Source organism: Coturnix japonica, chromosome 3 (assembly GCF_054131305.1).
Source record: "Coturnix japonica strain WE chromosome 3, WE-NBRP24, whole genome shotgun sequence".
Taxonomy (NCBI): Eukaryota; Metazoa; Chordata; class Aves; order Galliformes; family Phasianidae; genus Coturnix; species Coturnix japonica.
In genome coordinates this window covers 64,135,119-64,149,354 of record NC_140665.1, presented here as the reverse complement: position 1 = coordinate 64,149,354, position 14,236 = coordinate 64,135,119, and the positions used below count along the sequence as shown (strand labels likewise).

Genomic DNA, 14,236 nt, shown 5'->3' with positions numbered 1-14,236 from the left:
GGTGCCAGACACGGGCCAGAGGGACCCCAGCAAAGGCTGTGCCTTGAAAATGGAACCTGGAGGATGGACAAGGCCATAAGGAAAGTGGCAGTGTTGTCTGCAGCAGCCTTAAGGCTTTTAGCGATGGCAAAGCCTTCAGTTTTCTCAAATGATATGCACTTAATAGCAGTAGCCAACTAGCTCAGATTTGTTAGCTTGCAAAGCTTAGAGTTTGTTAACATTTCATTTATAAAGGATAAGGGGGGAAATTTGTGTTCCCGGGAAATAAGTAAATGGGAGGCTAGGACCTTGAAGAAAGGTAAACAGGGGAGAAAAGAATGAGGGAGAAGTGTGGCCTTCTCTGCAAAGACGTAAGACTATTGCTGCTTCTGTACCTAATTCAAACACCCAACTCAACCATTAATATTTATTTTCTAAGAATTTGTGTCTAGGCAATAGGCAAAATGTCAGGTTGCCCACAAATCACATTTGAGAGATTCAAATTTCACATCCAGCAAGTTTGGATAACAGTTGTCTAGAATAAAAAGGTAATTAAGAAGCTGAACTGAACCCAAGTTACAAAAATAGCCCATCCACAGAACAGGAATGCTGTAGGTGTTTTTGCTTGGTAACTTTTCTCTGAATTTCCTGCTCATCACTCCTCCAGTATAATTCTTGTCCTTACTAGTGCACCTTCCTTATTCTTACTGCTAATAGCTGCTAACTACTCACTTTGTAATTATAAACGGAAGTTAAGCTGACAGAATTTTACAGTGTAACAGCGAAAGAAAGCCTTATTTGAATTACATGAGTTATTGAACTGGTCTTGCAACCAAGGTAAGAAAATCTGATGCATTCTACTGAGATTACTTGTATACACTTCTGAATATGCTTTTGTTTCTTATGCAACTTATGCAACCACATCTGACTGCAAACATAAGACAGAGCACTGCTATTATCTTAAGTATATATTAAGTAATATATTGCCTGACTGGTTTTATTATCCATTCAAGGCAATAAAGAAGTGCCTAATATTGCACGCTTGGGAAGATGGGGAGCATGTGATGAATGATGAGTAGAATTTGTTCTTATGCTGAGTAAATACTAGTAACAGTGAGTCTTAAGTTGACTGTTTTTTTTTCTCACAGCATACCATCCTAGTAACACTATTCTCTCTGCTTTTCCTAATAGAGATAACTGGTGCTGGAGAGCCATAGAGAGGCAAGCAAAAGAGAGTGAATGTTTAGAGCCCATGTGTCAATAGTACTGGTGAGTATGGAGGCTATAGCCATTTGGTAATGTCTCCCATCTCTGCTGTTGCTGTTTTTTTCCATTATCTCAGCTGGGAATCAGATCCTCTGTACTGGAAGACAAAGGGGAAGGTGCCCTGCTTTGAAACTAGACCTTCCTTGCTTGTGTGAAAGCACATATGCCACACTGGCTGGCTGATGCTGTAGAGAGAAGGGAATGAGGGTGGGGGAAAATTAGAGGCCTTTGAGTCTGCTTGTTTCCTTCCAATCCTCAGAAAATGTGTTTATTCTGAGTTATGGATTGTATTTTTTGTGAACCATGGGACTCTGGAGTTACACTGTCTGTAGTTACACTACCTGCTTGCTGCAGTGGTTCATCTGTCAGAATGAAAAAGTCGAACCATACAATCAGAGAGAATGTTTTAATTCTATTTCTGGTGTGAACTTTGGGCCAAATTTCAAATCTAGAGGGAGAGAGGTCATCTGTGTTTGTAGGTCCAAAGACTATATGCAAGAAACCAAGCATTTAGACAAACAACCAAGAGATTAGGAATTCACGGATTTGTTGCCACACAATTATTTATTCAGCTACGATTTTCTTTCATAACTTCAAGTTGTGTTATGAATCTTAGACTTTCCTGGCATGTACCTACAGATATAGGTATTAATGTATGATTAATTCTTAAGTTTAGTGTAGCGATACCTCCATTACCCAGCTGGGGTTCCCCAGCCTTATGACAGGCTCCCAAGTTAATACATTTTAGTCACCACAGGCAAATTTGTCAAAACTTCTGAAGAATGCTGACCCAGGATAAGCCGAAGAAGAAAGACCAACATAAGGCGTTGAACAGTTGTGCAATGCTTTATGTGGAAAAGTGACTTCCTGATGCCAGCATTAGTAGGTGGTTCTTCCAAGCACGATGTTTAGAGATCTACATTTGCTTCTTCCAGATATAAATGTTTTGTATAGAAATATAACTTGTTATATCCATGTATATTAACTATCATATTCAGTGCCTCTTCTCTCCTTTTTACCTGATATTTTTCAACACAGATGATCCTCATATATACTTTCTTATCATTTAAAATGTCATCCACCAGTTCACAGGTATTTACTTTGTGAACCCCTTGCTTTAGAGAAGCTGAGTAGTGCCCATGTAGCTGGAAAGTTGTGCAATAACTAACATACAGAGCTGAGTGAGCTGAGTGAAATGCAAGCTGCAAGCAGATGGATGTGTAAAAATAGCTCTAAGTCCATAAGTTTGGGAATGTTTTTGCAGCTTTAAGAATCTTAGATTTGATAAGCAACATAAACTATCTATTGTGTATTTGATTATTTCTGAATAGATACAGCTAAAATCAAGTTTACCTCAGAGTGTTCTGTCATAACCATAGGAAAATGGCATTTTATGCAAACTTGTCAATAAGAACAAACCACAAAATCAGTTTTCCTAGAGTTGGGTGAATGACCACTCTTACATCAAAAGTACACATATGTATTGGAGCCAAAGATGTTTCCCATCATGGAAACGTACTACAGCCCTGCAGATAGGCAGGTAGACCCTGCTCTCCTTCTGAAGAAACTCGGAGGGGGTTTGAAAAAGATCCAGAGATCTTTGGACACAAACATTCCTGTGGGTTTCACACACTTGATTTTCCAGAGGAGTGAATTTTTTAACTCCAGAGGGTAGTGGGGGACTTTAGAGGTGTTTTATTATGCCCCTGTTTGCATTCCTATTGAAGACCAGCTATTATTTCAGTTATCTTGCAAACTAATAATGCTGTTAAGTTAAGCATCAATCTAATTCCATCATCTTTATAACTTTATTTTTCTGGAGGAAAGAGATTAATACAGTGAATGAAGTGTACAGTTGCTCTATAGAATGGATCTGAATCTGTTACAAGACATTAACCGTGACAATCTACGGATTATCCAATTCTTGTTATTTTAGGTTAATGACAAAATGTGACTTTACCGAATTCAGATTCAGTCCCTGGGGTGTTCACTACAGTGGCACATATCATGGCATTTCAGAGTTTGCTGTGTACAGAAGCACTGCAAAAAGTTCTTTTTCACTTAGGTAGAGAATAAGAGAACAAACCCGTATGGGAAGTTTTTCTATACATGTCTGGGATAACGAGGTTAAGCAGAGAATCTGTTAAGACAAAAAACCAGTGACAATTTAAATAAATCAGATGTTTTTGCTGAAGATTATGCTGTCATTTTCTCCAATTATTCTTGACATTTCACCCAATCGCATTGTGATCTGAGTTAATAATGGAAGAGAAAGAGCGTCTCTCGTTGCCTTGTTTATTCTTTGTTCTCAAGGAGAGAAGCTGTTTATAAGGATATTTGTTATTTAAATCACTTTTACTGAAGTTGTTTGTTTCCTTGTTGGAGATTCTAAAAATATTGCAACAATTGCGTCTTTGAAACGCCTATTCACTTCACTATGATTTGTGCTGAAATTCTTTCCTAAATGGGCACAGGTGTTGATGGCTAGAATGAGTCAAAACCAATAAGTGCTCCATAAAGGGAAGATGAAAGAAAATGCACCGAGTACAGCTCATTTAAGATGTGATAAATTGGCATTTTAGTTCACCGCTTAATTAGATATGAAACTGGTGAGGGGTCTGGAGCACAGGCCTTATGAGGAGCAGCTGAGGGAGCTGGGATTGTTCAGCCTGGAGAAGAGGAGGCTCAGGGGAGACCTTATTGCTCTCTATAACTTCCTGAAGGGAGGTTGTAGTGAGCTGGGGGTTGGCCTCTTGTGTAATCAGTGATAGAACTAGAGGGAATGGTTCTAAGCTGCGCCAGGGGAGATTCAGGCTGGACATTAGGAAGTATTACTTCTCATAAAGAGTAGTCAGGCATTGGAATGCACTGCCCAGGGAGGTGGTGGAGTCACCGACCATGGGAGTGTTCAAGAAACGTTTGGATGTTGTGTTGATGAATATGATTTAGCTGGGAATTATTGGTAATGGTTGCTCTAGATGATCTTTTAGGTCTTTTCCAACCTTGGTAACTCTGTGATTCTGTGAAACCATATCTCTCTGTGCCACACATTCCTTGGATGCCTGCAGGGACAGTGCTAGAAAATAACTTCAACTATCAGCCATCTCCGTGCTCCCCTGAGGTACCCGGCCGACGCCATTCCCAGCGCCCTCACCCCGGGACTCCATTTCCCAGCACGCCCCGCGCCCTCCGCCGTGGAGGTCGCGCCGGCAAGATGGCGGCGCCCGTGTCGCCCTTGGTTACTGTGCGCTGCCTGCTGCGGGCACCGGCGCGGTGTGCTGCCCGTGTGCTGCCGGCACGGGCCCTGCCGAGAGGTCAGTGCCGCCGATCCCGCGCCGTGCTCAAGGAAGGGCGAGCTCGGTAGCGCTGTGCCCTGGAGGGGGGAGCCGGGTGTTAGCTTGAGGCTTAGGGTAGATGCTGAGGTCATTTGTCTTTAGTGAGAGCTCTTCTATAGAGCAGTGAACATGGGCATAAGCTGCTGGAGTTCAGGGAGTGTTGGAATAGTGCCCTCAGACATAAGGTTTGGATATTGGGTGGTCCTGTGTGAAGCCAAGGCCTGGACTCTGTGATTTCTGTGGGTCATCCGAGACAAATAAGCATTCACATACAAGTGTTGTATTGTGACAGTACAATACTTATATCCTAAAGCAATCAGTGCTGATCAAATGAGTGTTACAGTTGATACAATGATTATGTTTTTATTTAATTGTGATATTGCTTCAGATCTCTACATCTGTGTCCTTTATGATGTCAGCAAATTCTGTGACTTTATCAGCACTTTGTTTTGGCTTCCATGTTGAAAGGTGGTTGCTCCACTTATTGTTTGAGGACATCCGCAGGGATACACAATGATCAGTGAATTGATTTATAATCCTGTTCTTATAATCAGTGTTTTCTTTCTTGTGTGATCTGCCTGCTGCACCTCTTGAAAGCCTTCAGAATTAGTACCTGTGAACAATTTCCCTGACAAACTTTCCTCTCATTCCTACTTTCACCTCTAGCTGAGGTTGCTTAAATGGATGCTCTTAAGACAGAATGAAGTCTGCAATGCAGCAGTGAAATGGATGTGCTTCCTGTGTTGGCACTGGCTTAGCCAACGCTATTCCAGCTTATTGATGGCAGCTGTCTGCAGAGGTGGCAGCTGGATGATCTCTGGGTTGTGGACTTTGATGCGCTTGTAGCCCCCGTGGTGAGTTTGGCTTAGGTGCAGTTCTCAACTGCTGGGAGTATTTTCTGTCTTGAAGGCAAAGAGAGATTAACCACTGGAGAAAGTTATTATAGGAAGTGTTTGGTTCCCCATCTCTTTGCAACGCACTTTCCTCAGAATCTGTAGTTAATCACAATTCACAAGCATAGTTCAGAGGTAATTAGGTGAATACTGATGTTCCTAGTACTTAAAGCATTCGTTGTTGTCCTTAATCTCTGCAGGAAAAGTATTTGTGAGCATTCCTATGGTGGAGAGATTTGACCCTCACATACAGAACAAAGGTTAAATGCCTTTTAAATCCCTTTGAGGATTTGTTTCCTCTTTGATTAACTTTGAAAATTAATAATACACATTTACACAAGTACTGTATATGATTGACAATTTATGAATTGAATGGTGTTACTGAAGCTTGATTTACTTTTTGCAGTAAAAGGAGCTAGGTTCCATTTCTTTGACCTTTGCTTCTTTAGCTGGATATTATGTATCTTTTTTATGTTTTTCCTTTATTCTTTAGATTATTTTCCTTATTTCTTTCTATTGAAGGTTGACAGTTTTAATCAGATGTTTTGAAGATGCTTTGTTCTGTAGTAGTAAAGGATTCTGCAGATCAAATCTGAATTAATCTCTGGAAGTACAACACTTTCTCAGTAATGAATAATCATTTTAAACACGAGATCTTCTCTGCATAACTTTGAATTTATTCATCTATGAGTTTTCAAGGAGTTGGTTTCTTTTCCATAGGAATGTGGAAAAAATGATATTCTTGGCAGGGAAGCCCATGTTCTTTTGTATGTTCAAATTACATGATTACATACAACTAAGAGGGGGGAAAAATGGTTGCTGGGGTGAGTGGTGTTTTTCTCAGTTACCCTTCTGACCTGTCAGCCTCCTGGCTTCTGTCAAGATCGGTTTATGACAGGCCACAATCCAGCTTCCATTCCAGATTGTCTTCTTATATAAATAACTCTAATGCCTGCCTCAGCTGTGAGCTTTGCTCTCGGAAGCAGCGTCATTGAAGCTTGCTTGCCTTTTTCCAGTGTCACCTCAGGCGTGAGTTCTAAGTGGCAGAAGGGAAGCCTGACAATGTACCGATCAAGTTTTCAATTTGTTGCTCTTTTCCAGAGCAGAATGTCTTTAAAGTTAAGAATGCTTTTTATCTTTAGATTTTAGTTCTTAAATAATAGTGAATGTTAGGCAAGACATGATAAAATCCAGTGCTGTCATGCATGCTGGGAGTGAGAAAGATTATGGATCGTGTCTCTAGTTTTCACTGAGTAATGTACGGACGCAGGGCTTTTGTATAGTCTTACCTGGATACACAAAGTTCTTTTTCTCTGTGACGCTTGAATGTTTCAGAAGGAATTTAATACAAACAACAATTTGTATAACATGAAGATGTGAATCAGGAAGAGATAAAAATGAATAGAGGGAAGGTGTGTTTTCTGGTACCCCTCACCATATTTAAATCTTGGCATTCAGTATTATTTTAGGAGAACAGTGAGCAACTTGTCCCACAACACCCTCCATCATCACTTGAGCAGCCTTCATCTCTGTCATCTGTTGATGACATAGTGTTTTATTCCCACTTTAGTTCCACTTACAGTCAGCTGTGGGTACGTGTAATCTGACACAGAAGGCATGCATGAGAGCAGCCCTGCTGGTGTCCCTTGTCCATGGCCAGAAAGCTAATGAGCCACAAACCCCTTCTTATCCCTAAACCAGCTTTTATTTTTTTTTCCTCCTAATCTCACAGTAATCAGTATCTCCAGAAAGGTAAAGAATGCTGAGGAAGCTATGTGATTTTCTTTAGCCTTCTGTAAAGATTTTATTGAAATTTTTGCAATAACGGGCATTGAACTCAACTTTCTAAGTGATCTTTTTTGCTTAAATTACTTTTAATTCGTGGCAGTAACTCAGCTTCTTCAGGGCAGGAGATTTTGGTATAATTATTGGCTACAGGTGTAAATACTGGCTGCCTTGCATTGCAGAAACTGAGGTGTTTTCAGTTCTTGTCATAGAATCATAGAATCATAGAATTACCCAGGTTGGAAAAGACCTTGAAGATCATCAAGTCCAACCGCAGCCTAACCAGTACCCTAACTCTAAAATCCCTCTGCTAATTCATATCCCTGAGTACCACATCCAAACGGCTCTTAAACACAACCAGGGATGTCAATTCAACCACCTTCCTGGGGAGCCTATTCCAGTACCTAACTACCCTTTCTGTGAAGAAGTTCTTCCTAATATCCAACCTAAACTTGCCCTGGCACAACTTAAGGCCTTGTATAACCATATCCATTTTTTAAAATAAAAAAATTAAGTTTTTCTTCTTCCTCTCTGAGCCCTCTTGCAACGTCTTTGTGGTTTGTGACCCATGGTGTAACAAATGCTAACTCACACATTTCTCAAGGCTCTGTTGTGTTCATACCTTCTATGAAATATGATATGGAAATCAAAGTGTATTCTAGGGCAGAGCATATTGCTATTGAGTAGAACAGGGTTATTTCATGTGTGCTTATGTTTTTGGTACTTCTATATTCACACATGCACAATATGCATTGTATGATTCTGTGATTCCATGGTTCTGTACCTCAGAGTACTTTCTTCTTTCCTTACTCTCTCCGCAGTAGTGTTACAATGATGTTTCACTGCCACTCTGTAATCCAGCGTAGCCTTGGACTGTTTTCTTCAGAGTTGCTCTTTAGATGGTCAGTGTCCATCTCTGAAGTTCAGTTAGTTATTAACCCCTAAGAACGATGCCTTGTTGCATTACATTCTATTTGGTGTACCCTGCCATGCCTTCCAGAGTGTTGGCAGCCCCCTCCTTGCAATGTTATCTGCAAGCCCATTCCATGCAGTTCACTTTGCCTTATACAGGTCATGGTTGGAAATTCCAAATTGCACCAAATTGAGCTTCTGAGCTCTCTATGAAACTCTACTGGAAACATGCATGTAGCTTAACCGTAGTAGTTATTCATTACCTACAGTTTTTTCTAATTTATTTCGTACTTGCTCAAAAGTCACTTGCGTCTAGCTTTCGTGCTTTATATATAGAGAACACTGTGTGACACGATGACAAAATGGTTGCTGCGATTAAGAACATTTCCCCTCTTTCTACCAAATGTATTACATGGTCAGAGGGGAAGACCTGTTGCTCTCACGCTGCTCCTGAGGATTTGATGTTGCCTCTCATTCATCATGATTTATCTTAAATGTGTTCTAAAAATAAGTAAATAAACAATCAAAATCTGCTTGTACTAATTTCAGTATTTTTTGTGTGCTTTAAAACTACTTTTCTACTTTTCCTACTTTCCAGTAGGAGCAGAGAGGTAACCATATCCCTGTACTCAGCACTGGTGAGGCCGCGTCTTGAGTACTGTATTCAGTTTTGGGCTCCTCACTACAAGAAAGACATTGAGGCCCTGGAATGTGTCCAGAGAAGGGCAGTGAAACTGGTGAGGGGTTTGGAGCACAAATCTGATGAGGAACGGCTGAGGGAGCTGGGATTGTTTAGCCTGGAGAAGAGGAGGCTCAGGGGAGACTTCATTGCACTCTACAACTTCCTGAAGGGAGGTTGTGATGAGGGGGCCTTGGCCTCTTCTCCCAGGCAACAGACAGGACCTCAGGAAATGGCCACAAGTTGTACCAGAAGAGGTTTAGATTGGACATAAGAAGGAACTTTTTCTCTCAGAGAGTGGTCAGGCACTGGAATGGCTGCCCAGGGAGGTGGTGGAGTCACTGTTCCTGTCAGTGTTCAAGAGGTGTCTGGATGAGGAGCTACGAGATATGGTTTAGTGGCTTGTGCTAGCAATGGTAATAGGAGGATAGTTGGACGAGGTGATTTTGTAGGTCCTTCCCAACCTTGTGGATCCATGATTCTATGATTCTATGTTGACTGACCTATGAATATTGGGATTTGTCTTTTTAAATGTTAGAACCTTTCCATGTTTTATTGAAGCTTGCTTACTCTCCACCAGGCCTCAAAACAAGTTGCTGGAGGCTGTTGTGCTGTTTGAGGAGCTTACCTTAAGCATTTAAGGATGTCTTTCATTAGATCTAGCAATGTTTAAATTCTTTAACATTCTCATTAAATTTTGTCATTGTCATTGAAGATAAAGCCAGCAAAGTGAACTGTGGTGTTGCAGGGTTTCACAGTTACTGTGTTGCTTACTGTGGTCTTTCACTCTTTAAACTTGCTTACAGAACTCCTGTTTTGGTCTCCTGTTTGCTGTCTTTTAAATTCTTTCTTCCAGCTTGCCTCTTTCTAAATGATTCATCCGTTCAGAAAAAAAATGTTCTCTGTCAGGGATTTTAAATGATTTTACCTCACTTTGCAACAGATATGTCAACACTTTCCTTCTAACAGCTCGTTCAATCTTGACAACTTCCCAGCTGAGCACTGTGTGTATGTGTTTTTCATTAATAAAAATGTTAAAACATACTACTAAATGTATTTTGTAGTTAGTAGTGGATTAATGAAAAACTAAGGCGTAACATACTTGTGCAGCTGTCTAGGTAAGAAATGTGTATCAGTCTTTGCATGAACTGTTAGTGATGTGCCATGTTTATGATTTTAAGAGAACACTTTTCAAAACTTCTCTATTAATAGTCTGTTTTCTATTTTACAGCATTTGCAAGTCAGGCAGCAGATGAAAAAGTAGCTCTTCGTACTCTTACAGATGCTAATTCTAGAGCCTTACTGGTTTGCAATGGACCTTTGGAACATTATGACTTTCTGATCAAGCAAGAAGAGCTGAGGAATGATGAACAGCAAAGAAAAGTTGTGCAGCACCTGCAAAAATTGCACGAGAGTCTTAAAGGCTACAGCATCAGCTCAAAAAATTTTCTCTCAAAGGTGAGATTGATGATGATAAATATATTTTTAGAAATTATATTTTCTCATAAGAATGTGCTTAAAAATATATTAATTTCTATAATTAACCTAGTCTTATTTTTGCAGCTGGGTCTTTACAGCTAAATCTTTCTTCGTCTTTGGATCTGCACCCTGATTGCATTTTTGGAGGTTTCTTTTCAAAGCATTAATTAAAACTCAGGCTCAGACCTGTTGTACAGTACATAGCACAACCTTACTGACTTCTAAGGGCCTGCTGTTGCAGTTCAGTAACTTTCCTCTGAGCTTTTTGGCACAGTATTTTCCAGAGCTACTGTGGCAGTACTTTTCATATCTTGTTCTCATGTTGTTATTTTCATACTCTTGTGGCCTTGCACCTGCAAATTCTGATAGTGTTGTTCTCATGGGAAGTGGATAGAACTGGTGTGAGAATGTCTTATCTTCCGCTGCTTTCCATGCCTCTTTTTGTAGACTTTAGTTTATATACCAGAAAACCAAACATAGTGCACAGCAAGGTATGCAAGTTCTTAAATCCTACATAAATATTAGTCAATAATACATGTGCTCAGAAGTGGGATGACCAGTGAATGTGCAACTTGTGCAGCAGATCAGTGTATTTCAGTCAGCGCGAAGTCATAACTGCAGATGGGGGACACAATTAGGAATTTAAGTGAGTCTGATTTGGAAAAAAGTATCATATTGGGAAATAGCATAGAAAAATGCTCATTGCCAGTATCATAATCTTCACTTTCCAGGCCTCTTGCACTGGAGAGATATCTCCTATGTCAACAGCTCTACTGTTGTTTTTTCCCAGCTGGTCACTGAGAGCTTTCCCTTTTCTTTCTCCCTACTGTACTACTTTTGCTTTTTATTTTTTTAACTAGGAATACACTGACTGTAACAGCTAAAGTTATGTCATCAGCTACAGATCCTGTTAATAGATCTGTCAGCCCCTCTCAGCATCTATTATACAATGCCCCTCATCTCATGAGCATAGAACGATATGACTAACTATTGGACTGTATGTAGTTAGTAAACTGTATACTTGCCATTGCAACCCCAAATTCTCCAATTACATGGCATAATACTGCATTATGTTTGCATGATAACCCTACATGAGGTGGCATGAAACCAGAGGAGACAAAACCTACATGTCACAAGTACCTGTAAATGGCATGCTGTCCTCTATCCTTTAGGTACCAAACCATAAATTATACTTCAAGGCTCTTGCAAATTGTGTTAGCTTCAAAGAATGATAAAAAAGCAGCAAAACAGAATATTGCAGTGAGAGCAAGTGCTATGCAAATGAAAGTATGTGTTTCAAATAGCAAGGTACAGAGTCATGGGCCTCAGTACTCACTTACCAGTCTGCCTTCAGTTTGCCTTGAATGTTTTAAATTCATACTTGTAGCTGTATATCACGTATCTGCTAATCATGCTTGACTGGGAATTCTACAAATGTCTTCCTGCCTCCTGATAAAAGGTAGCAGACTAGCACCTAGGAAGGAGCTCTTTTTTTACTGTTGATATACAGTGGGAAGAAAACTGAATGAGAGAAACTCTGGAAAGAAAAACAGGAGAATAGTGAAGAACAGGGAGCAAAGTGCTGAGGCAAGATTGATCCTATGGATGGATGCTTTGTCCCTGGAGACATTCAAGGTCAGGCTTAGCCAAGCTCTGAGCAACCTGATCTGGCTGGAGATGTTCCTGTTCATTGATGGTGAGTTGGACTAGATGACCTTTATGGTTGCTTTCCAACTCAAATGATTCCATGATTCTTTGAAAGGAATGTCTTTGGAAGTTCTGTTTTGAAAACAGTTAAAACTTTGAGCATGGAGTTTGACAATACCGTCTCCTGATTTTCTTTCAAAATAGATCATGCTACAATTTTAACTTAGATATGGCAATTGGAGCCCAGCAGTTGTTCAGAGAATAGTTTTGCCTTCTCCAACCAGTAGGTTAGTTATTCTCACTACCCACCCTTTTACTTAGCTAACTGGTCAAAAGAAGTGATTCCCTCATTATATTTAGCATTGGTGCAGTCTCACTTCGAATATTGTGTGCAGTTCAGGGCCCCTCAATGTAAAAAGGATGTTAAGGTTCTTGAAAGCATCCAGATTAGGGCAGCATGGCTGGAAGACATGTCCTAAGAGCAGAGGCTGAGGACAGTTGAGTTGTCTCATCTGGAGAAGACTGAGAGGCAACCTCACTGACCTCTGCAGGAGAGCATTCCCCTTTGAGGAGGAAAAGATGGAGGTGCTGGGCTCTGCTCCCTGGTACTGATGGCAGAATGGGAGTGGTACAAAGCTGTGTCAGGGAAGGCTCAGAGTGGCCATTAAGAAACACTTACTGTTAGAGTGGTCAAGCACTGGAACAGGCTTCTGTCATGGGGGTCCTGTGCCTCTCTGTGTTCACTGGGCATTTGGATAATGTTTTCAGTAACATGCTTTAGCTTTTTGTTAGTCCTAGAGTAGTCAGACTGTTGAATTTAATGATCTTTCTGAAAAAAAAAAATAAATTCAAAAGTGATTATTGCTTATCTTTGTTATTCAGAGCAATCTTATGACTTGCCTAAAAGATAATCTGTTTTCCTGTGAGTGTAAGGAGATCAGGCTAAACCTATTCTGCTGGCCTGGCATAGGCAAACTATTTCCATGAGCGTAATCTAACAGGCTAGAGATTGGCATTTCAAGGGTACTTAATGTATAAAGGTGCTCTTTACCAACACTGTACAGCGTGAACTGTAAAAGAGGAAATTGCTTAAGAGAAAACCAGTTATGTGACTTGCTCCTATGTAATCTTATGGGAATAAAGCCAAACTTTCATTCATTTTCATTCTGTAGAAAAAATGTGATGAAGGTTTTGATCTTGCTTTCTAAGCTGAGGATCAGTAGGCCAGCATTCTTTTCTGGTGAACTGCTTTGGACATGGGGATATTCTTTTCTAAAAGATCTGCCTTTGAGAATAACTTTGAGAGCTGAATTGTGTTAACTGGAGTGCCCTGAATCGTAGTGTAACCACTGTGATTTGACGTAGAGCAGATGTCTTGTAATAACTTTGTAGACCGACTGCTATGTGGATTTGTTGTTTACAGATTTTCTGTCTGGGGAGCATGAATAGCGAAGGAAGTGTCTACTGCAGACAACAAAGTAATACCAATCTTATTCTAGTTAGGAGATTGTAATGCTACTTTATCTCTGTCTAGCAGAGCTAATCACAATAAAGCCACCTAACTGACTCTCTCCTAAAGGGAAAAATTCAAATACCATTATTTTAGGGTGTGAACACGGGCTTCCTCTAATTCTGACGGAGTCTTTTGTTTCAGTTCCACTCTTTAATTTTAAACTTCTAAAGTTTAAAGCTCTCTGATACTGGCAACTAATGTCATCTTCAGTGAGATGCAGATGAAGAATTACTTGTTAATGTGACAAGTGGTAGTGTAGAGGTTTTTCTTCTAGAGCTTGATACCTGTGTGGAAGAATTCAGAAGCTTGAGAACCAGATTAAGCAATGTGGTGCTGTAAAGTAGAACCCTAGGAAAGGTGCAGAACATTGAATTTTGTGTAATTCTGTTAAAGGCTTCTAGCTTGTGTAAATATATTAAATCATAATTTGTGATAGAGAAGTAGTAATGTCCTTGTTTCTCTTCTGGTATTTTTGAGGATGTTAGTTGTCAATTGGAGCGGTTCCTTTTAAAATAAAGTCTTTAGCCAAAGAATGTGGTTTAAATTCCAGTTCAGGACAGGTTTTACTTCAGTAAAGTTGTAATCAGAATCCTTGATAAAAGTTTTCCTCAGAGTGAGTTACAACAGAATAGTGGGTAAAATCACAGACGACAAGCACTGTATCCATTGTAGGCAGTGATACCATGTGCTTTTCATATGTCTGCATCTGTTGAAGAGTTTAGGTAAGCATTGGCACTCTTCTCTTGTG

At 40.1% G+C, this 14,236-nt stretch overlaps 1 protein-coding gene across 2 annotated transcripts in view; it reads left to right on the top strand.

Annotated features, from left to right (window-relative positions):
- Window positions 1–4,436: 4,436 nt before the first annotated feature.
- The window catches only part of AFG1L (AFG1 like ATPase), a 53,571-nt gene continuing 43,771 nt past the window's right edge, over window positions 4,437–14,236 (top strand). For both annotated transcript variants that reach the window (XM_015858768.3, XM_085543655.1), the window contains exons 1-2: window positions 4,437–4,559; window positions 10,081–10,307. In XM_015858768.3, coding sequence (XP_015714254.2) covers window positions 4,460–4,559; window positions 10,081–10,307 — 327 coding nt within the window. In that variant the 5' untranslated portion in view covers window positions 4,437–4,459. The remainder of the gene's footprint in view (window positions 4,560–10,080; window positions 10,308–14,236) is intronic.